This window comes from Lichenostomus cassidix, chromosome 25, assembly GCF_008360975.1.
Source record: "Lichenostomus cassidix isolate B80296 chromosome 25, HeHo_3.0, whole genome shotgun sequence".
NCBI classification, from domain to species: domain Eukaryota; kingdom Metazoa; phylum Chordata; class Aves; order Passeriformes; family Meliphagidae; genus Lichenostomus; species Lichenostomus cassidix.
Window position 1 is genome coordinate 3,188,436 of NC_139505.1, and position 24,025 is coordinate 3,212,460.

At 47.4% G+C, this 24,025-nt stretch overlaps 2 protein-coding genes across 8 annotated transcripts; both read left to right on the forward strand.

The window, feature by feature from the left end:
• The first annotated feature begins 520 nt into the window (after positions 1-520).
• On the forward strand, positions 521-11,759 carry LOC146427355 (SLAM family member 7-like). Of its 7 annotated transcripts, none has more exons than XR_014856470.1 (10): positions 521-723; positions 2,606-2,899; positions 2,993-3,247; positions 4,088-4,162; positions 5,450-5,548; positions 6,241-6,285; positions 6,876-6,928; positions 7,977-8,081; positions 8,768-9,174; positions 9,213-11,759. XR_014856470.1 is itself a non-coding variant. In XM_085082230.1 (9 exons), the coding sequence occupies exons 1-9, from the start codon at positions 669-671 to the stop codon at positions 8,819-8,821; spliced, it is 1,035 nt and encodes a 344-aa protein (XP_084938356.1). In that variant the 5' UTR covers positions 521-668; the 3' UTR covers positions 8,822-11,759. The 7 variants fall into 7 exon arrangements, 2 of the variants coding, with proteins under 2 accessions (XP_084938356.1, XP_084938357.1); XR_014856473.1 differs by having other exon boundaries at positions 8,768-9,017; XR_014856469.1 differs by having other exon boundaries at positions 8,768-8,998; positions 9,037-11,759.
• Positions 11,760-15,724: 3,965 nt separating this feature from the next.
• On the forward strand, positions 15,725-20,770 carry LOC146427356 (SLAM family member 7-like). The gene is made up of 5 exons (XM_085082219.1): positions 15,725-15,872; positions 16,512-16,805; positions 17,772-18,050; positions 18,128-18,400; positions 20,581-20,770. Exons 1-5 carry the CDS (start codon positions 15,725-15,727, stop codon positions 20,709-20,711), a joined length of 1,125 nt encoding a protein of 374 aa, XP_084938345.1. The 3' UTR covers positions 20,712-20,770.
• The last annotated feature ends 3,255 nt before the right edge of the window (positions 20,771-24,025 follow it).

Consider the following 24,025-nt stretch of genomic DNA (forward strand, 5'->3'; position numbering starts at 1 on the left):
ATCACCAAGGACCACCTGAGTCATTTTTCTCTCGTGGACAGGACTTGGAGCAACCTGGGATGGTGGGAAATGTCCATGGAAAAAGGTGGGATTTAAGGTCTCTTCCCACCCAAACCATTCCACGTTTTTTCCAACTTCAAGGATGTTCTGGAGTCACCAATCCATGATCACCAATTCCTGGGATATTTTTCCCATCATATTTTTTGGGATAATTCTCTCCTCAGGTGGTCACCAAGGGTCACCAAGGACCACCTGAGTCATTTTGTCCCCATGTAGCCGTGATGTCCCTCATGCCATGATCACCAATTCCTGGGATATTTTTCCCATCATAATTTCCAGGACAATTCTCTCCTCAGGTGGTCACCGAGGACCACCTGAGTCATTTTCCCCCCGTGGCCGTGACGTCCCTCACGCTCCACCCACCCCAAACACCTTTTCTGGAAAAACTGACCAAAACCACCAACATACAAGCGGAGTTTTGCACCTCCAGGTTCCTCTGCAGCTGTGAATTTGTTCCGCTCTTGACACATCGTTCCTTCCTGTCACACATCTCTCACCATGTGACCTCGGTGGAGAGAAAAGACCGCCCAGGCTCTGTCGTTCCTGCTCGCCGGGAGAACTTCGGGGCGCTCGTTGCCCCCCAAATCCTCTCGGCGCTCTGGAGGGAGATGGAAGCATTTCAGTTCCAGGTTCTCACCCTCCTCATCCTCCTCCACCGAACCAGTAAGTTCTCCTTGTCCTTCGGCGGAGGAATCGAGGAGCCCATGGGGATCTCGGGGTGGTTTTAGGGTCCTCATGGAGATCTTGGGGTAGTTTTAGGGTTCTTGGGGTGGTTTTAGGGTCCTCATGGGGATCTTGGGGTGGTTTTAGCATCGTCATGAGGATCTCAGGGTGGTTTTAGGGTTCTCGGGGTGGTTTTAGGGTCCTCATGAGGATCTCAGGGTGGTTTTAGGGTCATCACGAGGATCTCGAGGTGGTTTTTGGATCATCATGAGGATCTCAGGGTAGTTTTAGGGTCCTCATGGGGATCTTGGGGTGATTTTAGTGTCCCCATGAGGGTCTCAGGGTAGTTTAAGGGTCCTCATGAGGATCTCAGGGTGGTTTTAGGATTCTCAGGGTAGTTTTAGGGTCCTCATGAGGATCTTAGGGCAGTTTTAGGGTCCTCCAGGAGGGTGGAGATATGTGGAATTGGGGTGGAGAATTTTTTCAACCTCCCAGGGATTTGGCAATGAGGGCGAAAGATGTCTCAGGTTGCAATGGGAACCGTTTGATAAGGACAGATACCAATCAATCTGATAAGGACTGATAAGGATTTACAACCTCATTCTCTCCCCACCCTCACCGGATGTTCTGCTCTGCGTTCACCTCCCCTCCACGTTCTCTCCGAATTTTCAGAGATCTCATTTTTGGCCGTTTCTGCCTCATCTCAGCCCAAAGGGGAAATTCGGGAAGTCATTTCCCGCCTCCTCCCGGGGGTTTTATCACACGAGCCACTCGGTCACCGTTCAGCGGTTGGATTAATCAGCAAACCCCGCGAGTTTATCTCCCCCACCAGCTTTTTCCGTCCCGCGTTCTCGGAAAAATTCCATTTTCCACGTCCCCATCAGGCTGAGGGAGACAGAAATTCCGAGTTTGGCCTCAGGGCTGAGGTTCCCAGTTGGAGAAAAACCGGGAAGGAAAGCTCGGTTCCTGGTCTAGACCGAGTGGCGCAGAGTTTTTGAAACGGGAAGTTGCAGAAATAACGAAAAGGGTTTCTTCCTCCTTGAGTTCGTGACCTGCATGTGGGGTGGGGTGGGGTGGGGTGGGATGGGGTGGGATGGGATGGGATGGACCTGGAGGGATCTGGGAGGTTGTTCTGGGATGAATCCGAAGGGTGTGGGAAGGTTGTCCTCCATTCCACCTTCATCCCACCTTCATCTCATCTTCATTCCACCTTCATCCAACCTCATCCCATCTTCATCCCACTTTCATTCCACCTTCATCCCAGCTTCCCTCCATCTTCATCTCAACCTCATTCCACCTCCATTCTACCTCCATTCCATCTCCATTCCATCTCCATTCCACCTCCATTCCATCTCCATTCCATCTCCATTCCACCTCCATTCCACCTCTATTCCATCTTCATTCCATCTTCATTCAACCTTAATCTCACCTCCATTTTACCTTCATTCGACCTTCATCCCAACCTCATTCCAACCTAGTTCCACCCTCATTCCACCTCCAATCCACCTCCCATCCACCTTCATTCCACGTCCATCCCACCTTCATCTCACCTTCATCCCACCTTCCTTCCATCTTCATCCCACCTTCATTCCACCTTAATATCACCTTCATCTTACCTTCATTCCACCTCCATCCCACCTCCATCCCACCTCCATCCCACCTTCATCCCACCTTCATCCCATCTTCATTCCACCTTCATCCCAACCTCATTCCACTTCCGATCCACCTCCATCCCACCTCCATCACACATTCATCTCACCTTCATTCCACCTTCATTTTACCTTCATCCTGCATTCCTTCCACCTTGATCCCACCTCCATCCCACTTCCATCCCACCTTCATCCCAACTTCATCCCAGCCTCATTTCACTTTCTCTCCCCAGTGTCCGATGACAATACCAAAGAGCTGATCAGGACCGTGGGTGGCTCTGTCACCTTCCGGATCCAAGACCCAGCTGGAGATGCGGCATTCTGGAGCTTTAAGAACGATCCCATAGTGACTGTGCTCTTTGAAGATCCTCCTCGAGCTGCGTTTTCAGAAGGAAAATACAAGAGTCGTGTCTCCATCTCCAAGGATGGGATGGCGCTCACCCTGTCCCAGCTGAGCATGGAGGACACTGGGATCTACAGCGTGAAGGTCGAAGGGGAAAAATCCACCTTCATCCTCCAGGTGTACAGTAGGTACCTTTTAGTGTGGCTTTTTGGGTTTTTTACCCCAAAACCCAAATTTTCTGGTTTTCAGCTGTTTCTGACTCTTTCTGGCTCCCCAGGAGAGCTGGCAGAACCCAAGGTGACCTGCGAGTTGCAGAACTGCTCTGCTGGGAGCTGCAACTTCTCCCTGCTCTGCTCCACGCCCGGTGCCGGTTTGGGGAATGTCACCTACACCTGGAATTTGGGGAACCAGCCGTGGGCTGAAGGACCCAGGGTGTGGGTGGAGAAATCCTCCACACCGCTGACGTGCACAGCGCGGAACGCCGTGAGCTCCAGGAATGTCACTGTCACCTCCCCGGAGGAATTCTGCTCAGGTGAGAGTCAGGGGAAGGTGTGGGGTGGGATGGGGTGATCCCATTACCCTGAGAGCTGTGAAAAAGCCGGGATTTGGGGTTTGGGATGGGGTGATCCCATTACCCTGAGATCCGAGAGAAAGGTGGGATTTGGGGTTTAGGATGGGGTGATCCTGATACCAGGAGAGTCATGGGAAGGTTAGGATTTGGGGTTTGGGATGGGGTGATCCCAATACCAGGAGAGACACGGGAATACCTGAGAATTGAGGATTGGGATGGGTTGATCCAGGTCCCAGGAGAGATGTGGGAAATGTTGGGATTTGGGGTTGGGAGGAGCTGATCCCGATCCCAGGAGAGACATGGGAAGATTGGAGTTGGGACAGGCTGATCCCACTGCCCTGAGAGCCATGGAAAGATTGGGATTTGGGATTTGGGATTTGGGATTTGGGATTTGGGATTTGGGATTTGGGATTTGGGATTTGGGGTTCGGGACAGGCTGATCCCACTGCCCATAAGACCCACAGAAAGATTGGGATTTGGGGTTTGGGGTTTGGGGTTTGGGATGGTCTAATCCCAGTGTCCTTAGAGCCACAGAAAGTTTGGGATTTGGGGTTTGGGCTTTGGGACAGGCTGATCCCACTGCCCATAAGACCCACAGAAAGTTTGGGATTTGGGATTTGGAATTATCTGATCCCAATGGCCCTAGAGCCACAGAAAGTTTGGGATTTGGGATTTGGGGTTTGGGATGGTCTAATCCCAACCTCCTTAGAGCCACAGAAAGTTTGGGATTTGGGGTTTGGGGTTTGGGGTTTGGGGTTTGGGGTTTGGGGTTTGGGATGCCAGTCTCCACCTTTCCCCCAGTACCCAAGGGCACCACTGACCCATCTCCCCCTTCTCTCCCCTCGCCAGACAACTCCACGCACCTTCCCAGCTCCGGTGAGCTGCCTGTCCATGTCCCTGTCCATGTCCGAGTGTCCCCAAGTGTCCCCAAGTGTCCCCAAGTGTCTGGAGCAGCTTTTCCATGTCGGGCCGGGGAGGGGATTTGGGATCTTGAACTTCCAGAAACCTTTCCTGGGAATGTTCAGTTTCTCTGGGAATGGTCAGCTGTGGGAATGGTCAGCTTTGGGAATGGTCAGTTCTGGGAATGGTCACTTTTGGGAATGGTCAGCTGTGGGAATGGTCAGCTGTGGGAATGGTCACCTTTGGGAATGGTCATCTCTGGGAATGGTCACCTCTGGGAATGGTCACCTTTGGGAATGGTCACCTCTGGGAATGGTCATCTGTGGGAATGGTCGCCTTTGGGAATGGTCAGCTGTGGGAATGGTCATCTTTGGGAATGGTCATTTCTGGGAATGGTCACCTTTGGGAATGGTCACCTTTGGGAATGGTCAGCTGTGGGAATGGTCACCTTTGGGAATGGTCAGTTCTGGGAATGGTCACCTTTGGGAATGGTCATCTGTGGGAATGGTCACTTTTGGGAATGGTCTCTCTGGGAATGGTCACCTTTGGGAATGGTCACCTCTGGGAATGGTCACCCTCAGCACCCTCCGGGGCGGTTTTGCCCCCTGGGGGATTTAGGGTTTTCCCAACGTTTGGGGTGGGAGAACCAAAATCCATCTGTGGTCATTGCATCCTATTGATCCATAGAAATATCCCATAAATCCACAGAAATATCCCATTAATCCATAAATATCTCCAGAGGTCCTTTCCAACCCAACAATTCTGGCATTTTGGGGTTTTGGGGTTTTGGGATTCTGGGGATTCTGGGGTTCTGGGGTTTTGGGATTTTGGGATTCTGGGATTCTGGGGTTTTGGGATTTGGGGATTTTGGGATTCTGAGATTCTGGGGATTTTGGGATTTTGGGTTTTTTGGGATTCTGGGATTTTGGGATTCTAGGATTTGGGGATTCTGGGATTCTAGGATTTGGGGATTTTGGGATTCTAGGATTTCGGGATTCTGGGATTCTGGGGTTTTGGGATTTTGGGATTCTAGGATTTTGGGATTTTGGGGATTCTGGGATTCTGAGATTTTGGGGTTTGGGGATTTTGGGGATTTTGGGATTTTTGGGATTCTCCCGCTTCTGCTCGTCCTCGTCCAGCTCCACCTCTTCCCCCTGCAATTTGGGATCAGGGAGGGATTTGGGATCAATTTCCCTCTTCCCCAATACCAGGAAGAACTGGATTTATTTAGGATTTTTCCAACAGATTTTTCCCCTTTTCCAGAATCCCTTTCCGGCAGCCGGGTCGGGATTTGGGTCGTGGTTGGGATTGGGGTCGCGGTGCTTCTGATCCTTTTCCTCTTGTTCTTCTGGAAATCCAAAGGTGAGAGAATTCCCGTGGGGCCGATTTGGGGTGAATTTGGGGTGGATTTGGGGTTCTGCTGATTTGGGGCTGATCTTGGGCCAATTTGGGGCTGATTTGGGGTGAATTTGGGGTTAATTTGGGGCTGATTTGGGGTTGAATTTGGTCTGATTTGGGGTGGATTTGGGGCGGATTTGGGGTTCTACTGATTTGGGGCTGATTTTGGGCCAATTTGGAGCAGATTTGGGGCAGGTTTGGGGCTGATTTGGGGCAGGTTTGGGGTGAATTTGGAGCAGATTTGGGGTGGATTTGGAGTTGATTTGGGGCTGATTTGGGGTGGATTTGGGGTGAATTTGGGGTTCTGCTGATTTGGGGCCAATTCAGGGCAAATTTGGGGTGGATTTGGGGCAGATTTGGGGCGAATTTGGGGCTGACTTGGGGCTGATTTGGGGTTGAATTTGGTCGGATTTGGGGTGGATTTGGGGCAGATTTGGGGTGAATTTGGGGTTCTGCTGATTTGGGGTGAATTTGGGGTTCTGCTGATTTGGGGCCAATTCGGGGCAAATTTGGGGTGGATTTGGGGCAAATTTGGGGCAGACTTGGGGCTGATTTGGGGCTGATTTTGGGACAATTTGGGGCCAATTTGGGGTGAATTTGGGGCAAATTTGGGGTTGATTTGGGGTTCTGCTGACTCGGCGCCGTTTCTCCCCCAGGCTGGCAGAAATTCCACTTCTCCAAATCCGGTTCCACATACACAGGTGGGAAGAGAAAATTTTGGGGGAAAAACTGAAAATTCAACCCCAAAAAATGGGATTTTAAAGGGTTTAAACTGGCAAGAGACAATTGGGGGAAAAGCTGGGAATTCAACCCCAAAAAAAGGGATTTTAAAGGGTTTAAATCCCTTTTTCCCCTATCGTTCTGTGAGCAATGAGGAAGAAGAACAAAATTTGATTTTATCCTGCAAAAGCAGCCAGGAATTTGGGATTTAAACCCAAAAAATCAGATTTTCTCCCAAAGCAGCAGGAATTTGGGATTTAAACCCAAAAAATCGGATTTTCTCCCAAAGCAGCCAGGAATTTGGGATTTAAACCCAAATAAAAAATCGGATTTTCTCCCAAACCAGCAGGAATTCTGTATTTAAACCCCAAAAAAATCGGATTTTCCCTGTCCTTGCTGCTGGAAGTTCATCCCAATCCCAGGATGAGCAGAAATTCCCACTCCGAGGGGTTTTGGGGTCAAAGTTTTCCCTAATCCTGAACTCCTGAGGTTAGGATTTCCTCCAGGGGATTCCCTTCATCCCAAAATTGCCCAAATTCCTGATTTTTTCCTGATTTTTTTCCCTTTCCAGAGCCTCCATCTGAGTACACAACAGTGTATGCCCAGGTGGGACCTTCCCCGCAGGTAAATTTGGGATTTCTGTCCTCTGTGGGGTGTTTGTGGGGTTGGGGACACTGTGGGGACACTGTGGGGACACTGTGGGGTCTCTTTTCCATCCCGGATTTGGGATCTCTGGATTTGGGATTTTTGTATTTGGGATCTCTGGATTTGGGATCTTTTCCATCATGGGTTTGGGATTTTTGTATTTGGGATATCTGGATTTGGGGTCTCTTTTCCATCATGGATTTGCGATTTTTTGATTTGGGATTTTTTGATTTGGGATTTTTTTGATTTGGGATCTCTGGATTTAGGATCTCTGGATTTGGGATCTCTTCCATCATGGATTTGGGATCTCTGGATTTAGGATCTTTGGATTTGGGATCTCTGAGTTTGGGATCTCCTTTCAATCATGGAGAGAGATTTGGATTTGGGATCTCTGGATTTGGGATCTCTGGATTTGGGATCTCTGGATTTAGGATCTCTGGATTTGGGATCTCTTTTCCACAAAGGAAGGATCTTCAGATTTGGGATCTTCAGATTTGGGACCTCTGGATTTAGGATATCTGGTTTTGGGATCTCTGGATTTAGGATCTCTTTTCGATCACAGAGGGAACTTTGGATTTGGGATATCTGAGCTTGGGATTTTTTTTCCATCATGCAGAGATCTTTGGATTTGGGATCTGTGGATTTAGGATATCTGGATTTGGGATCTCTGGATTTGGGAACTCTACATTTGGGAACTCTTTTCCTCCATCATGGAGGGATCTCTGGATTTGGGATCTCTTTTCAATCGTGGAGAGACATTTGGATTTGGGATCTCTGGATTTGGGATCTTTTCCATCATGGATTTGGGATCTCTGGATTTGGGATTTTTTCCATCATGGATTTGGGATCTCTGGATTTGGGATTTTTTCCATCATGGATTTGGGATCTCTGGATTTGGGATCTGTTCCATCATGGATTTGGGATCTCTGGATTTGGGATCTTTTCCATCATGGATTTGGGATATCTGGGTTTGGGATCTCTTTCCCAACCCCAAACCCTAAACCACTCCCTCCATCCTTCTCCCCAGTGCATCCCAAACGGAATCCCAAATGGAGTTGCAGCCAAACCAGCGCAGCCTCCGGACGAGGATTCCTCCAAAACCATCTATTCGCTGGTCAAGCGTCCGGCAGGGGTGAGGGAAACCCCATGGGGTGGGGAGAGGGACAGAGCCCCGAAACTGACCCCAGACTGACCCCAAACCCAATCCTGACCCCAAACCTGACCTGAAACTCGAAACTGACCCCAAACCTGACCCCAAAACTGACCCCAAACCCAAACCTGACCCCAACCCCAAAACTGACCCCAACCCCAAAACTGACCCCAAACCCAAACCCGACCCCAAACCTGACCTGAAACTCGAAACTGACCCCAAACCTGACCTGAAACCCAAAACTGACCCCAAAACTGACCCCAAACCCAAAACTGACCCCAAAACTGAACCCAACTCTAAACCCAAACCTGACCCCAAACCGAACCCCAAACCCAAAACTGACCTCAAACCCAAAACTGACTCCAAAACAGACTCCAAACCTGACCCCAAACCCAAACCTGACCCCAAACTGACCCCAAACCTGACCCCAAACCCAAACCTGACCCCAAACCCAAACCTGACCCCAACCCCAACCCAAACCTGACCCCAAACCCAAAACTGACCCCAAACCCGAACTGAACTCCCAATGCAAACCCAAACCTCACCCCAAACCCAACCCCAAACCCAAATCCAAACTCAACCCCAAACCAACCCCAACCCAAAACTCCCTCCGAAGACAGAACCATCTCCCAAAATCCCAAACCAACTCGTTTCCCCTTTTTCTGCAGGTGGATGACGGGAGGACGGAAAACGTCCAATCGAGTGTCCTGGAGCTCGTTTAGGATCCTGGAACCCATTTAGGGTCCCGAACTGGTTTATAGGGTCTGGAACTGATTCATAGGGTCTGGAACTGGTTTATAGGGTCTGGAACTGATTAATAGGGTCAGACCTGATTAGTAGGGTCAGACCTGGTTTATAGGGTCTGGACCTGGTTTATAGGGTCAGACCTGATTAATAGGGTCAGACCTGGTTTATAGGGTCTGGACCTGATTAATAGGGTCAGACCTGATTAATAGGGTCAGACCTGATTAATAGGGTCTGGATCTGGTTTATAGGGTCTGGAACTGATTAATAGGGTCAGACCTGATTAATAGGGTCTGGATCTGGTTTATAGGGTCTAGATCTGGTTTATAGGGTCTGGACCTGCTTTAGGGTCTGGATCTGGTTTAGAAGGACCTGGAGTTGTTTGAAACGACCCAGAATTGGTTTAAAGGACTTGGAAGTTACCAAATTTCCCAATTTTCGGCTCCTGGCTTCGGTTAAAGAGAAGAACCAGAAATACCTCCAGGAATTTGATGTAATTTTTTAAAAGGAATTATCTCAGAGATTTTGTTTGTTTGTTTGTTTGTTTGTTTTGTAAATTATTCTTTCTCTGTTCTGCTGTATTTTGAAAATTACAAAACTTTTCAATTCCTCACTTCAGTTGAAAACAAGAACCAAAAACAACTCCAAGGATTTGATGTAGAAAACTCATTTTTTTAAGGATTTCTCTCCAGATTTTTTGTAAATTATTCTTTTCCTGTTCTGCTGCATTTCAAAAGTTATAAAACTTTTCAATTCCTTGCTTCAGCTGAAAACAAGAACCAAAAACAAATCCAAGGATTTAAAGCAGAAAACTCATTTTATTAAGGATTTCTCTCCAGATTTTTTGTAAATTATTCTTTTCTGTTCTGCTGCATTTCGAAAGTCATAAAAATTTTTATTTCCTTGCTTCAGCTGAAGACAAAAACCAAAAATAACTCCAAGGATTTGGTGTAGAAAATTCAATTTTTTAAGGATTTCTCTGCAGATTTTTTTGGGAAACCATTCTCTTTTCTTGTAAATTATTCTTTTTCTGTTCTGTTGCATTTCGAAAGTAACAAAGCTTTTCGGTTCCTCGCTTCAGCTGCAAAAAAGAACCAAAAATAACCGGCGGAGGTCGAAGCCGGAAGAGCCAAACCCTTCCCCCATCGCATCAAAAATTGTGGTTTTGGGGTTTTGGCTTCTCTTCCCCTCCCCCACCTCCCCAACCTGCCAAAATCTGCAGAAAAAAAGCAAAAAAAAAGAAAAAAAAAAGCTTTTTTTTCCCCAAAAAAGATCAGCGATCCCAGCAGGGCTGGGATTTGGGATTTGAGAAATTGGGATTCAGAATTTGGGATTTCGCATTTGGGAATTCGGGATTTGGGATTTGAGATTTTGAGATTTGGGATTTGGGATTTGGGATTCGGGATTTGGAATTTGGGATTTGGGATTTGGGATGAGTTTGGGGGAAAATGAGGCATGAAATGGGAATTTGATGGGTTTGGGTGTTGGGTTTTGATTTTGGGGTGAAGGATTGGTGTGGAGCTGCTGGAGTTGGGTGAATTCCCAGTAGGAATCTGGGAATCTGGGCAGGAATCCCACCAGGAATCTGGGAATCCTACAAGGAATTCCAGCAGGAATCTCAGCAGGAACCCCTGCAGGAATTCAGGAATCCTAGAAGAAATCCCAGCAGGAATCTGGGAATTCCAGCAGGAATCCCAAATGGAATTCAGGAATCCCAGCAGGAATCCCAGCAGGAATCCCAAATGGAATCCCAGCAGGAATCCCAAATGGAATTCAGGAATCCCAAACGGAATCCCAAATGGAATTCAGGAATCCCAAAGGAAATCCCAAATGGAATTGAGGAATCCCAGCAGGAATCCCAAATGGAATTCAAGAATCCCAAACAGAATCCCAAATGGAATTCAGGAATCCCAAAGGAAATCCCAAATGGAATTTATAAATCTCGGCAGGAATCCCAAATGGAATCCCAGCAGGAATCCCAAAGGAAATCCCAAATGGAATTCAGGAATCTCAACAGGAATCCCAAATGGAATTCAGGAATCTCGGCAGGAATCCCAAATGGAATTCAGGAATCCCAAAGGAAATCCCAAATGGAATTCAGGAATCTCAACAGGAATCCCAAATGGAATTCAGGAATCCCAAATGGAATCCCAGCAGGAATCCCAAAGGAAATCTCAAATGGAATTGAGGAATCCCAAACAGAATCCCAAATGGAATTCAGGAATCCCAAACAGAATCCCAAATGGAATTGAGGAATCCCAAAGGAAATCCCAAATGGAATTCAGGAATCCCAAACAGAATCCCAAATGGAATTCGGGAATCCCAAACAGAATCCCAAACGGAATCCCAAATGGAATCCCAGCAAGAATCCCAGCAGGAATCCCAAATGGAATTCAGGAATCCCAAATGGAATCCCAAATGGAATCCCAAATGGAATTCGGGAATCCCAAACAGTATCCCAAACAGTATCCCAAACAGAATCCCAAACGGAATCCCAAACGGAATCCCAAATGGAATCCCAGCAGGAATCCCCAGGACAGTTTTCGGGATTCCCTCGGGACGCTCACCCCGCTCAGCACACAACACACATTCCCCACATTCCCTTCTCCCCAAATCCACCCGGAAACGACAAAAAATCCCAAAAAACCACAACTCAGCCTGGATTTTCCGACGCCTCCCAGCAGCTCCCGGGAATTCTCCTCCTTTGTCTGAATAATTCAGGGATGCAAGCGGAGCTGCCTTTGAAGTTCCCAGAATAAAAATTCCAGACGCATCCCAGCTCCATTCCTGGCTGAAAATAGGGTTTTTTTGGGGGATGAAAACAGGCTTTTTATGGAATAATTTGTATTTTCTCCATGCTTTTCCCTTTTGTGGTTTTTTAATACCTCAGATCTATTAAAAGTGATTTTGGGTTTTTTTAGAGGGATTTGCTGAGAATTTGTCCTTGGAAATCCAATCGTTGTCTTGGATTGGGGTTTGGGAAACATCAGGGATTTTCCTGAAGGGATTTGGGGTTCAGTTTCTGCTTGGATTTAGGGTTGGGACAATCCTGGTGGCTCTGGGGATTTTCCCAAAAGGATTTGGGGTTCAGTTTCTCCTTGAATTTAGGGTTGGAACAATCCTGGTGGCTCCAGGGATTTAATCCCGAAGGGTTTTGGGGTTCAGTTTCTTCTTGGATTTGGGGTTGGAAAAATCCTGGTGGCTCTGGGAATTTTCCTGAAGGGATTTGGGGTTCAGTTTCTCCTTGAATTTAGGGTTGGAAAAATCCTGGTGGCTCCAGGGATTTAATCCCGAAGGGTTTTGGGGTTCAGTTTCTCCTTGAATTTAGGGTTGGAAAAATCCTGGTGGCTCCAGGGATTTTCTCAAAGGGATTTGGGGTTGGAAAAATCCTGGAGGCTCTGAGGATTTTGTCCTGAAGGGATTTGGGGTTCAGTTTCTCCCTGGATTTGGGGTTGGGACAATCCTGGTGGCCCAAGGGTTTTCCCTAAGGGATTTGGGGTTGGAAAAATCCTGGTGGCTCCAGAGAATTTTCTCAAAGGGATTTGGGGTTGGAAAAATCCTGGAGGCTTCGAGGATTTTGTCCTGAAGGGATTTGGGGTTCAGTTCCTCCTTGAATTTGGGGTTGGGAGAATCCTGGTGGCTCCAGGGATTTCGTCCTGAAAGGGTTTGGGAAATGCTGGAGCTTTCCCTGCTCCATGGGATGGAGAAACGAATCCATGGGGTGGAAAAATGACTCCGTGGGGTGGAGAAAATAATTCCTTGAGGTGGAGAAATAATTCCATGGGGTGGAGAAAGCAATCCATGGGGTGGAAAAATGAATCCAAGAATGGAGAAATTACTCTATGGGACGGAGAAAGGACTCCATGGGGCGGAAAAATAATTCCATGGGATGGAGAGAGGAATCTCTAGGTTGGAGAAATGACTCCATGGGATGGAGAAATAATTCCATGGGATGGAGAAATAATTCCATGGGATGGAGAAATAATTCCATGGGGTGGAAGAAGGAATCTCTAGGTCAGAGAAGTAAATCCATGGAATGGAGAAATGACTCCATGGGATGGAAAAACGACTCCATGGGGTGGAGAAATGACTCCATGGGGTGGGCAAAGGACTCCATGGGGTGGAGAAACGATTCTGTGGGGTGGAGAAAGGACTCCATGGGATGGAGAAGTAATTCCATGGGATGGAGAAATGAATCCAAGAATGGAGAAATGACTCCATGGGGTGGAGAAAGGAATCCATGGGGTGGAAAAATAATTCCATGGGATGGAAAAAGGAATCTCTAGGTCAGAGAAATAAATCCATGGGATGGAAAAAGGAATCTCTAGGTCAGAGAAATAAATCCATGGGATGGAGAAATGACTCCATGGGGTGGAGAAATGGCTCCATGGGGTGGAGGAACCAAACCATCTCCAGGGGTGATTTTCACCGTTCCTCCCCCAGTTCCAGCCCCTCGCGCCCCTCGCGACACTTCCTGCGGCAGAAGGGGAAGGAAGAGGTGGCGCAGGAGGAGCAGAGAAGGGTGGAGCCCAGGATGGGGCTGAGCGGCTTTGGGATCTTCTGCCTCACCCTGCTCTGCTCGGGGGGCGGTGAGTGGGGCTGGGGGCTGGGGGAGGAGGAGGAGGAGGAGGAGGAGGAGTAAGAAGAGGCAGATGAAGAGGAGGAGGAGCAGAGGAGAGGAAGACAGGAGGAGGAGGAGGAGAAAGAAAGGAAGAGGAAGAAGAAGAGGACCAGAAGGAGGAGCAGGAGGAGAGGAGGAGGAGGATGAGGAGGAGAGGAGGAGGACGAGGAGAAGGAAGAGCAGGAGGAGGAGGAGGAGGAGGAGGATGAGGAAGGTGCTCCATCCCACCCTCATCCCACCTTCTCTCCCCACCTTCTCTCCCCAGCGAGCGCCAAAGACCCCACAGAGCTGGTCGGGGCCGTGGGTGGCTCTGTCACCTTCCGGATCCAAAACCCAGATGGATATCCAGCATTATGGAGCTTTGGGAAAGAACCCATCGTGTCTGTGACATTTGAGGATCCACCTGTAACCTCATTTTATGAGAAGAAATATGAGAGTCGAGTCTCCATCTCTGAGGATGGGATGGCGTTGACCCTGTCCCAGCTGAGCGTGGAGGACGCTGGGATCTACTCTGTATTGATCAACCGGGCAGTATCCACCTTCATCCTCAAGGTGTTCAGTAGGTATCTTTTGGAGTGGTTTTTGGGGTTGTTTTATGGGAAAAAGGATTTTTCTGGCATCCTTCTGTGTCCCCAGGGGAGCTTCATTTCAGTTTCATCCCACCTTAATTCCAACTTCGTTCCACCTTCATTCCACCTTCATTCCAACTCTCATTCCAACTTCAACTCAACTTCATTCCAACTTTATTCCAACTTCATCCCAACTCTCATCCCAACTTCATCCCAACATCATCTCAACTCTCATTCCAACTTCATTCCAACTTCAACCCAACTTCATTCCACCTTCATTCCACCTTCATCCCAACATCATCCCAACTCTCATTCTAACTTCATTCCAACTTCATTCCAACTTCATCCCAACATCATCCCAACTCTCATTCTAACTTCATTCCAACTTCATTCCAACTTCATCCCAACTCTCATTCCAACCTCATTCCAACTTCAACCCACCTTCATTCCAACTTCATCCCAATTTCATCCCAACTCTCATTCCAACCTCATCCCATCTTCATCCCATCTTCATTCCACCTTCATCCCAACTTCATTCCAACTTCCTTCATCCCAACTTCCTTCATCGCAACTCTCATCCCAACTTCATCCCAACTTCATCCCAACTTTATCCACCTTCATCCCAACTTCACCCCAACTTCACCCCAACTTCATTCCAACTTCATCCCACCTTAATTCCAACTTCATTCCACCTTCATTCCAACCTCATCTCAACCTCATCCCAACCTCATCCCAACCTCATCCCAACTTCATTCTACCCTAATCCCACCTTCATCCCACCCTCATCCCACCTTCTCTCCCCACCTTCTCTCCACAGTGAGTGCCAAAGACACCACAGAGCTGGTCGGGGCCGTGGGTGGCTCTGTCACCTTCCAGATCCGGATCCAAAACCCAGATGGAAATCCAGCATTATGGAGTTTCGGGAAAATCCCCATCGCGATTGTCGAGTTTGGAGATCCTCCTCTAATGATGTTTCATGAGAAGAAATATGAGAGTCGAGTCTCCATCTCCGAGGATGGGATGGTGCTCACCCTGTCCCAGCTGAGCGTGGAGGACACTGGGATCTACTCTGTCACCACCAATCAGACAACATCCATCTTCATCCTCAAGGTGTTCAGTAGGTGCTTTTAGAGTTGTTTTGGGGTTTTTTTATGCTAAAAAGGATTTTTCTGACATCCCTCTGTGTTCCCAGGGGAGCTTCATTCCAGTTTCATCCCATCTTCATTCCACCTCCATTCCAACCTCATCCCAATTTCATCCCACCTTAATTCCAACTTCATTCCAACTTCATTTCAACTCTCATTCCAACTTCATCCCAACCTCATCCCATCTTCATTCCAACTTCATTCCAACTCCATCCCAATTCTCATTCCAACTTTATCCCAACTTCATTCCACCTTCATTCCAACCTCATGTCAACCTCATCCCAACTCTCATCCCACCTTAATTCCACCTTCATTTCAACTACATCCCAACTTCATCCCAACTTCATTCTACCCTAATCCCACCCTCATCCCACCTTCTCTCCCCACCTTCTCTCCCCAGCGAGCGCCGAAGACCCCACAGAGCTGGTCGGGGCCGTGGGTGGCTCTGTCACCTTCCGGATCCAAAACCCAGACGGATATCCAGCGTTATGGAGTTTTGGGAAAGTCCCCATCCTGATTGTCAAGTTTGGAGATCCTCCTCTAATGATGTTCCATGAGAAGAAATATGAGAGTCGAGTCTCCATCTCTGAGGATGGGATGGTGCTCACCCTGTCCCAGCTGAGCATGGAGGACACTGGGATCTACTCTGTCACCACCAACGAGACAACATCCATCTTCATCCTCAAGGTGTTCAGTAGGTGCTTTTAGAGTTGTTTTGGGGTTTTGTTATGCTAAAAAGGATTTTTCTGACATCCCTCTGTGTCCCCAAGGGAGCTTCATTCCAATTTCATCCGATCTTCATTCCACCTTCATTCCAAACTCATCCCAACTTCATTCCACTTTCCTTCTAGCTTCATCCCACCTTCATCCCAACTCCATCCCAACTCCATCCCAACTCCATCCCAACTCCATCCCAACTCCATCCCAACTCCATCCCAACTCTCATTCCACCTTCATTCCAATCTCATTCCAACCTTCATCCCAACTTCACCCCAATTTCATTCCAACTTTATCCCAACTTCATTCCAACTTTCATTCAACCTTCATTCCAACTTCATTCATCTTCATCCCAACTTCATCCCAACTCTCATTCCAACTTCATCCCAACCTCATCCCATCTTCATCCCATCTTCATTCCACCTTCATTCCACCTTCATTCCACCTTCATCCCAACTTCATCCCACCTTCATCCCACCTTCATCCCAACTTCATCCCGACTCTCATTCCACCTTCCTTCCAATCTCATTCCAACCTTCATCCCAACTTCATCCCACCTTCATCCCACCTTCATCCCACCCTCATCCCACCTTCTCTCCCCACCTTCTCTCCCCAGTGTCCGATGGCGACTCCACAGAGGTGACCGGGGCCGTGGGTGGCTCTGTCACCTTCCGGACCCAAAACCTGATCGGAAATGTGGCGATCTGGAGCTTTGGGAGTAATCCCATCGTGACTGTGAAATTCGGGGATCCTCCTGTACCCTTGTTTTATGAGAAGAAATATGAGAGTCGAGTCTCCATCTCTGAGGATGGGATGGCGCTCACCCTGTCCCAGCTGAGCGTGGAGGACGCTGGGGACTACTCTGTCACCATCAGTGGGACAACATCCTTCTTCATCCTCAAGGTGTTCGGTAGGTGCTTTTAGAGTTGTTTTGGGGTTTTTTAATGCTAAAAAGGATTTTTCTGACATCCTTCCTTGTTCCCAGGGGAGCTTCATTCCAGTTTCATCCCATCTTCGTTCCAACTTCATTCCACCCTCATCCCAGTTTCATTCCAACCTCATCCTAACTTCATTCCAACCTTCATTCCACCTTCATTCCACCTTCATTCCAATCTCATTCCAACTTCATTCCAACTCTCATCCCAACTTCATCCCACCTTCATTCCAACCTCATCTCAACTTCATCCCAACTTCATCCCAACTCCATTCAGCCTTCATCCCAACTTCATTCCACCTTTCTTCTAGCTTCATTCCAACTCTGTTCCACCTTCCTCCCAACTTCATCCCAATCTCATTCCATCTTCATCCCACCCTCATTCCAACTTCATTCCACCTTCATCCCACCTTCATTCCAACCTCATCCCAACTTCATCCACCTTCATCCCAACTTTGTCCCAACTTCATTCCAACTTCATCCCAACTTCACTCATCCCACCTTCATTCCACCTTCCTCCCAATTTCATTCCAACCTCATCCTAGCTTCATTCCAATTTCACTTCACCTTAGTTCAACTTCATCTCAACTTCATCCCACCTTCATTCCAACCTCATCCCGACTTCATTCCAACTTCATCCCATCCTTCATCCCACCTTCATTCCAACTTCATCTCACCTTCATCCCAACTTCATCCAAACCTTCATCCCAACTTCATTCCAACTTCATCCCAACTCCATTCCACCTTCCTCCCAATTTCATTCCAACCTCATCCTAGCTTCATTCCAATTTCACTTCACCTTAGTTCAATTTCATCTCAACTTCATCCCACCTTCATTCCAACCTCATCCCGACTTCATTCCAACTTCATCCCATCCTTCATCCCACCTTCATTCCAACTTCATCCCAGCCTCATTCCACTTTCTCTCCCCCATGTCCAAAGGTGAAGAAGTCATCGGGGCCGTGGGTGGCTCTGTCACCTTCCTGATCCAAAACCCCTCTGGAAGAGCAGCATTTTGGAGCTTCAGGAACGATCCCATCGTGACCGTGCTCTTTGGACATCCTCCTCAAGCCTTGTTTTCAGACGAAAAATACGCGAGGCGTTTCTCCATCCCTGGCTATGGCAATGCCCTCACCATCTCCCAGCTGAGCACGGAGGACGCTGGGGACTACTCCGTGTCGATGAGCGAGACAAAATCCACCTTCACCCTCCAGGTGTTCAGTAGGTACCATCTTGTGTGGTTTTTTGGGGTTTTTTACCCCAAAACCAGAGTTTTCTGACTCTTTCTGGCTCCCCAGGAGAGCTGGCAGAGCCCACGGTGAGCTGCGAGTCGCGGAACTGCTCTGCTGGGAGCTGCAGCTTCTCCCTGCTCTGCTCCTCTGCCGGCATTGGGGTCGGGAATGTCACCTACACCTGGAATTTGGGGAAACTGGTGTGGGGTGAGGGACCCAGGGTGTGGGTGGAGAAATCATCCCAGGAGGAGCTGGAGCCGCTGACGTGCACAGCGCGGAACGCCGTGAGCTCCAGGAGTGTCACTGTCACCTCCCTGGAGGGACTCTGCGCAGTGGAAGGTGAGATTTGGGGTTTGGGGTTTGGGATTTGGGATTTGGGGTTTGGGATTTGGGGTGATCCTGATGGCAGGAGAGACATGGGAAGGTTGGGGTTTGGGATTGGGGGTTTGGGATTTGAGATTTGGGATTTAGGATGGGTTGATCCTGATTCCAGAAGACACATGGAAATGTTGGGGTTTGGGATCTGGGGTTTGGGATTTGGGATTTGGTGTTTGGGATTTGGGATGAGCTGATCCTGATGGCAGGAGGGACACAGGAAGATTGGGATTTGGGATTTGGGATTTGGGATTTGGGATTTGGGATTTGGGATTTGGGATGGGTTGATCCCAATGCCAGGAGAGACATGGGAAGGTTGGGATTTGGGGTTTGGGATTTGGGGTGATCCTGATGGCAGGAGAGACATGGGAATGTCGGGATTTGGGATTTAGGATTTGGGGTTTGGGATTTAGGATGAGTTGATCCTGATGGCAGGAGAGACATGGGAAGGTTGGGACTTGGGATTTGGGATTTGGGGTTTGGGGTTTGGGATTTGGGGTTTGGTTTGGGTTGATCCTGATGGCAGGAGAGACACAGGAAGATTGGGACTTGGGGTTGGGATAAGGTGATCTTGACGCCAGGAGAGACATGGGAATATTGGGGTTTGGGATTTGGGATAGGTTGATCCTGATGGCAGGAGAGACACGGGAAGATTGGGATTTGGGATTTGAGATTTGGGGTTTGGGATGGGTTGGTCCTGATCCCAGGAGAGACATGGGAAGTTCAGGATTTGGGATTTGAGATATGGGAAGGTTGGGATTTGGGATTCGGAGTTTGGGGTTTGAGATTTAGGATTTGGGATGGGGTGATCCTGAACCCAAGAGAGGCATGGGAAGGTTGGGATTTGGGGTTGGGATGAGCAGATCCTAATACCAGGGGAGACACGGGAATATTGGGATTTGGGATGGGCTGATCCGGATCCCTGGAGATCCATGGAAATTTTGGGATTTGGGGTTTGGGATGAACAGATCCCAATCCCCTGAGATCCACAGAAAAAAGGGAAGATTTGGGATTTGGGATGAACTAATCCTTCTCCCAAAAAAGCCACGGGAACACTGGGATTTGGGATTTGGGATTTGGGATTTGGGATTTAGGGTTTGGGATGAGCTAATCCTTCTCCCAAAACAACCACAGGAACATTGGGATTTGGGATTTGGGATTTGGAATTTGGGATTTGGGATTTGGGATTTGGGATGAGCTAATCCTTCTCCCAAAACAGCCACAGGAACATTGGGATTTAGAATTTGGGATTTGAGGTTTGGGATGAGCTAATCCTTCTCCCAAAACAGCCACAGGAACATTGGGATTTGGGGTTTGGGATTTGGGGTTTGGGATTTGGGATTTGGGGTTTGGGATTTGGGGTTTGGGATTTGGGGTTTGGGGTTTGGGGTTTGGGATGAGCTGATCCTTCTCCCAAAAAAGCCACAGGAACATGATTTGGGATTTGGGGTTTGGGATTTGGGGTTTGGGATGAGCTGATCCTTCTCCCAAAACAACCACGGGAACACTGGGATTTGGGATTTGGGATTTGGAATTTGGGATTTGGGATGAGCTGATCCTTCTCCCAAAAAAGCCACAGGAACATTGGGATTTGGAATTTGGGATTTAGGGTTTGGGATGAGCTAATCCTTCTCCCAAAACAACCACAGGAACACTGGGATTTGGGGTTTGGGATTTGGGATTTAGGGTTTGGGATGAGCTAATCCTTCTCCCTAAACAACCACAGGAACACTGGGATTTGGGGTTTGGGATTTGGGATTTGGAATTTGGGATTTGGGATTTGGAATTTGGAATTTGGGGTTTGGGATGAACTAATCCTTCTCCCAAAACAACCACAGGAACACTGGGATTTGGTGTTGATTTGGGATTTGGGATGAGCTAATCCTTCTCCCAAAACAACCACAGGAACATTGGGATTTGGGATTTGGGATTTGGGATTTGGGATTTGGGGTTTGGGATGAGCTAATCCTTCTCCCAAAACAACCACAGGAACATTGGGATTTGGGATTTGGGATTTGGGATTTGGGATGAGTTGATCCTTCTCCCAAAACAACCACGGGAACACTGGGATTGGGATGGGTTAATCCCCGAGAAGAACCAGATTTTTTTTGGGATCTAATCCATGGATTTTCCCCGTTTTCCAGCCCCTCCTGCCGGCAGCCTGCTCAGGGTGACAGTTGTGGCTTTGGCCGAAGCCGCGGCGATTTCCTCCATTTTCCTCTTTTTCCACTGCAGAGCACAAAGAGAAGCTGGGATGGACAATTCCAGGGGTTGATCCAGCCGAAATCCCGAAAATCCCGAAAATAAAAAAATCCCAAAAAGCAAAATAAATCCCCAAAGAGCCCAAAAATCCCAAAAAGACCCAAAATAAAAAAAATCCCAAAAATAAAAAAAGCCCAAAAAGCCCAAAAAGCCCCAAAAGCCCAAAAAGCCCAAAAAGCCCAAAAAGCCAAAAAATCTCAAAAATAAAAAAAAAATCCCAAACATAAAAAATAATCCAAAAAATCCCATAAATCCCAAAAATCCCCAAAATCCCAAAAATCAAAAAAATCCCCAAAATCCCAAAAAGCCCAAAAAGCCCAAAAAGCCCAAAAATAAAAAAAATCCAAAAAATCCCCAAAATCCCAAAATTCCCAAAAATAAAAGAAATTTTAAAAAATCCCCAAAATCCCAAAAATCAAAAAAATCCCAAAAATCCTCAAAATCCTAAAAATCAAAATCCCAATTTCAGGGATTCTGGAATTTTTAGCCGAAAATTTTTAGCCTGAATTCCTGTCTTTTCCCCCAAATTTTCCAAGAAATTTCTGGAAATTCCTCTGTTTGACCACTCTGGCCATAATTCCCGATATTCCCAAATTCTTTCCCAATTCCCAAACTCTTTCCCAATTTCAGGGATTCTGGAATTTTTGGCTAAACAAACCCTGAGCCACCAAATTCCTGAAATCCCCAAATTCCTGTCTTTTCCCCCAACTTTTCCAAGAAATTCCTGGATATTCCTCCATTTCAGCACTCTAGGAATAATTCCCGATATTCCCAAACTCTTTCCCAATTTCAGGGATTCTGGAATTTTCAGCCAAAAATTTTTAGCCTGAATTCCTGTCTTTTCCCCCAAATTTCCCAAGAAATTCCTGGAAATTCCTGTAAATTCCTTTATTCCCCCACTCCGGCCATAATTCCCGATATTCCCAAACTCTTTCCCAATTTCAGGGATTCTGGAATTTTTGGCTAAACAAACCCTGAGCCACCAAATTCCTGAAATCCCCAAATTCCTGTCTTTTCCCCCAACTTTTCCAAGAAATTCCTGGATATTCCTCCATTTCACCACTCTAGGAATAATTCCTGATATTCCCAAATTCTTTCCCAATTCCCAAACTCTTCCCCAATTTCAGGGATTCTGGAATTTTTGGCTGAACTAACCCTGAGCCACCAAATCCCTAAAAACCCTGAATTCCTGTCTTTTCCCCCAAATTTCCCAAGAAATTCCCAAGAAATTCCTGGAAATTCCTTTATTTCTCCACTCCGGCCACAATTCCCGATATTCCCAAACTCTTTCCCAATTTCAGGGATTCTGGAATATTTAGCTGAAAATTTTTAGTCTGAATTCCTGTCTTTTCCCCCAAATTTTCTAAGAAATTTCTGGAAATTCCTCTGTTTGACCACTCTGGCCATAATTCCAGATATTCCCAAACTCTTTCCCAATTTCAGGGATTCTGGAATTTTCAGCCGAAAATTTTTAGCCTGAATTCCTGTCTTTTCCCCCAAATTTTCCAAGAAATTTCTGGAAATTCCTCTGTTTGACCACTCTGGCCACAATTCCCGATATTCCCAAATTCTCTCCCAATTCCCAAACTCTTCCCCAATTTCAGGGATTTTGGAATTTTTAGCTGAACTAACCCTGAGCCGCCAAATTCCTGAAAACCCTGAATTCCTGGATTTTCCCCCAAATTTCCCAAGAAATTCCTTTATTTCTCCACTCCGGCAATAATTCCCGATATTCCCAAATATTCCCAAATATTCCCAAATATTCCCAAAACCTTTTCCCATCCCAACCAACCCCAGAAATTCCTACAGATCTCCGAATTCCCCCAACCGCTTTGTAGGGGAAAAAAAACCCCAAAAACTTTTTCCATCCCGTCCCGAATTCCTTCCCGCCAGGCGCCCCTTTGTCGCCTGTCCCCGGGCCAGCTGTCCCCTCCTTGGGGACAAACGGCTCCGGCCGCTTCCCACGGGGGGAGGGGGCTTGGGGACAAAGGGACAGCGCGACCCCCCGCTGGGCGCTGACCCGCTTGTGTCGCGACACGGGGGGATGTCGCCTGGTGGGGGTGGGGAAGGGGAAAAAGGGGAAAGAAAGGGGAAATGGGGAAAATGGGGAAATGGGGAAAAGGGGGAATGGAGAAAAAGAGGGGATTTGGGGAAAAATGGGGAAAAAGGGGGAAAATTGGTAAAAATGAGGGAAAATGGGGAAAATGGAAAAAGGGAGGGAAAAGGGGAAAATGGGGAAAATGGGGAAAAATGAGGGAAAATGGGGAAAAGAGGGGATTTGAGGAAAAATGGAGAAAATGGGGGAAATGGGGGAAATGGGGGAAATGGGGAAAAGGGGGAAAAATGGGAAAAAATGGGGAAAAAGGGGAAATAAAGGGGGAAAGGGGGAAATAAATGGGAAAAATGGGGGAAATGGGGAAAAGGGGAAAAGGGAAAAGGGGAGAAAAGGGGAAAGGGGAAAGGGGGGAAGAGGAAAAAATGGGAAAAGGGGAAAGAAAGGGGAAAAAAGGAAAAAAAGGGGAAAAAGGGGGAAAGGGAGGAAAATGGGAAAAAGGAAAAAAGGGGAAAAGGGGGAAAAAAGGAGGAAAGGGGGAAAAAAGAGGAAAAAGGGGGAAAGAGAAAAGGGGGAAAAAGGGGGGAAAAGGGGGGAAAAAAGTGGGGGAAGGGAAAAAAGGGAAAAAGGTAAAAAGGGAAAAAGGAAAAAAAGGAAAAAGGAATAAAGGGAAAAAGGGGAAGAGGAGAAAAAAGGAAAAAAGGGGAAAAGGGGAAAAAAAAGGAGATAAGGGGAAAGAGGGGAAAAAGGGGAAAAGGAAAAAAAAGGAAAAAATGGGGAGAAGGGGAAAAGGGGAAAGGGAAAAAAGGAGAAAAGGGGAAAAGGGAAAAGGAAAAAAGGGGAAAAGGGGAAAAGGAAAAAGGAAAAAAGGGGAAAAGGGGGAAAAAGGGGAAAATTGGGAAAAAGGGGAAAAGGGAAAAAAGGGGAAAAAAGGGGAAAAAAGGGGAAAAAAGGAGAAAAGAGGAAAAATGGAAAAAGGGGAAAAAGGTAAAAATGGAAAAGGGAAAAAAGGAAAAAGGAATAAAAAGAAAAAGGGGAAAAGGGGAAAAATGGAAAAAAGGGGAAAAGGGGAAGAAGGAAAACATAGGAGAAAATGGGGAAAATGGGGAAAATGGGGAAAAAGGGAAAAGGAAAAGGGAAAAAGGAGGACAAGGAAATGGGGAAAAAGGGGAAAAAGGGGAAAAAGGGGAAAAAGGGGAAAAAGGGGAAAAGGAAAAAAGAGAAAAAGGGGAAAAAGGGGAAAAGGGGGAAAATGGGAAGAAGGGGAAAAAGGG